Source organism: Propithecus coquereli, unplaced genomic scaffold (genome assembly GCF_000956105.1).
Source record: "Propithecus coquereli isolate 6110/MARCELLA unplaced genomic scaffold, Pcoq_1.0 Scaffold119, whole genome shotgun sequence".
Lineage (NCBI taxonomy): Eukaryota > Metazoa > Chordata > Mammalia > Primates > Indriidae > Propithecus > Propithecus coquereli.
Window position 1 is genome coordinate 3,172,130 of NW_012135969.1, and position 2,524 is coordinate 3,174,653.

Here is a 2,524-nt window from a genome sequence, read left to right on the forward strand (position 1 = left end):
TCCAGTCTCTGGAATATACCAAATACTCAGTAAATGATAATTTCATAAGTTGGTCATAAATACAGAGGTTATTTGTAAACGAATCAGAAAATATTATTCTTCTACCAAATCATAATATGATTTTGCCTAGAATATTGTAAGTAATGCTAGCCAATTATCTCAGAAAATCACTTAGTCTGCACAGTAAAAAAATAAACTAATATTATAAAGCAAACAAGAGGGAATCTTGGCCATGAGGAAAGAGAGAGAATGAGTTTGATACAATTCACATCTATGATATCTTCTATGGTATCTCTGAAGAAAAACAGGACTAATTCCCTCAGGACAACAACAAAAATCTTGCCCCGTGCAGCTTGAGAGGGGTAACTTCAGGATAAATGATCCCTCAAAAGCATTTGAGTAGTATTTTGTAAGCTTTTCATCCCCTGTTTTCATTTAATGATCATAGAAAGTAAGCAGGGGTCGATTGGACAGGATTCTTTTTCTTTTTTTCAGATCCAAAGGAAAAGTGCAGATCTACTTCAAAAGTAAGAGGCACGTTTATGGAACTCATCATAAAGGGCAATGTACGGGGTGAAGGTACAAAGAGATAACCACAAAGGAATTAGACAAGGGCCTATCTCACAGTTCCACGATGTATGACCAAGGGAAAGCAGACCACACCCTGACACTGATGTCAAGGAAACACGCAGGTCAATAAGAAATTAATTCTATCCATCCTCAGAGAGACACCGTGGGGCTGGGACACAGAACAGACCCCCACATGGAAGTCCTGAGACCCTTTCAGGGTATGTGCCGTTGCAGTAAAACATTTCCCTAATTCTCTTCCGATATCAGTTCTAATGATGCTGCTGAAATGAGAAAAGGACCTTGCTACTTACTTTAACACGCCTTCTCTCCCCCATCCATAGACCAGTCTACTGAGCCCAATAAGCATAAAACCCACAGTAGAGGCCACTTAGGGATGAATGAGGAGACTTGGACCTCAGACCGCATACTGTGACCTCATCGTGTGACTTTGGTAAATCCTCACCCCCTCAGCTGTAAAACGAGGGCACCAACCTATATGCTCTCTATAATCCCTTCCCAGATTCTACCTACACATGCATGACTAATCCCAAATAAATTACAAAGATAAAAATTGCAATGCATCCTTGAAGAGGGTTTTGCAATCCAGGTAGAAGTTGAGTGTGGGTGGGAAGGATGAGGAGGGCATTCCAGGTGGACAGAGACATCAAAATCAGGGCAGCAAGCCCAGGTCCTACTCAGGGGAGAGTGACTAGACCAGTGTGGTGGGGATCCAGGTCCCTCCTTACATGAAAATCCGCACACCTACCTTTGGTGAGTCATGGACGGAGATACCTGGGAAGCAGATGACTGCTGGTCTGCTCTAGAATGATGCTATTAACCTGCTGCTGTCATGCCCATGGGTATTAATAAGGCAAGTCATCGTTTGGGTGGTAATTGTGTCTTTGAAGACAAGGAATAAAATGCTAACTTTAGAGTGATGAGATACTAATCTAATTTAGAAAACACATTCTTTTCTCCCCTGTGGGTTAGGAATAGTTCAAAGGCAAATTCATCAGAATTGAATCCAAGGTCTAAATTTGGTAAGAATGAACGATGACAGAAAATGAACAATATTTGTGGTGTACGCGCATGGATATGTGTAAGGTGAAGGACGACCAAAAATAGCTTTAGTCAAGGCTGAATTCTCACTTAATTGGCCAGAAGATTAACAAGGAAATGACCTTGGGTCCTGAGGGTCATTGCACCTGGCCAGGGTATATAAAGGGCCCAGAGCAGGAGGAGGACATCACACCTGAGCACACCCAGCTCCTCTCAACAGCCCAGACCAGCCCAGCCCAGCCCCACACTCCACTATGACCGGCTCCTGCTGCAGCCCCACCTTCTCCTCCCTCAGCTGCGGGGGAGGCTGCTTCCAGCCCTGCTGCTGGCGCGACCCCTGCTGCTGCCGCCCAGTGTCCTGCCAGACCACCGTGTGCCGCCCAGTGACTCTCGTGTCCCGCTGCACGCGCCCCATCTGTGAGCCCTGCCGCCGCCCCGTGTGCTGTGACCCCTGCGGCCTGCAGGAGGGCTGCTGCCGGCCCATCGCCTGCTGCCCCACGTCGTGCACGGCCGTGGTCTGCCGCCCCTGCTGCTGGGCCACCAGCAGCTGCCAGCCTGTGCTTGTGCAGTCTCCCTGCTGCCGGCCCCCCTACTGCCAGCCGGCCCCCTGCCGCACCACCTGCAGGACCTCCCCCTGCTGCTGAGACCCCCCACTGTCCTCACAGAGCAACACACTGGAGCCCAAACACTTATTTGATGTTTTAGTCAAGTTGAAAGAAAGATAGATTTTCTTTTTCACAAGGTGACAATAGTTACTTTCACATCTTACCGTCTGGATGCAGTCTGATATGAGCGGCTGTCCATCATCACCCTCAGCCAAGTCAGCAGAAGTCATCACAGATAGTAAACAGACCTTTAAAAGTTCCCAGAGCGGACTTTGCAAACCCATCCTGAG

At 47.5% G+C, this 2,524-nt stretch overlaps 1 protein-coding gene across 1 annotated transcript; it reads left to right on the forward strand.

Annotated features, from left to right (window-relative positions):
* Positions 1-1,883: 1,883 nt before the first annotated feature.
* LOC105822720 (keratin-associated protein 2-1-like) lies at positions 1,884-2,273 on the forward strand. Its single transcript, XM_012659750.1, has one exon. It carries the CDS (start codon positions 1,884-1,886, stop codon positions 2,271-2,273), a length of 390 nt encoding a protein of 129 aa, XP_012515204.1.
* The last annotated feature ends 251 nt before the right edge of the window (positions 2,274-2,524 follow it).

Bases quoted from the DNA above. Each gene is read 5' to 3' on its own strand.
- LOC105822720 (XM_012659750.1), top strand. From the start codon at position 1,884: ATGACCGGCTCCTGCTGCAGCCCCACCTTCTCCTCCCTCAGCTGCGGG.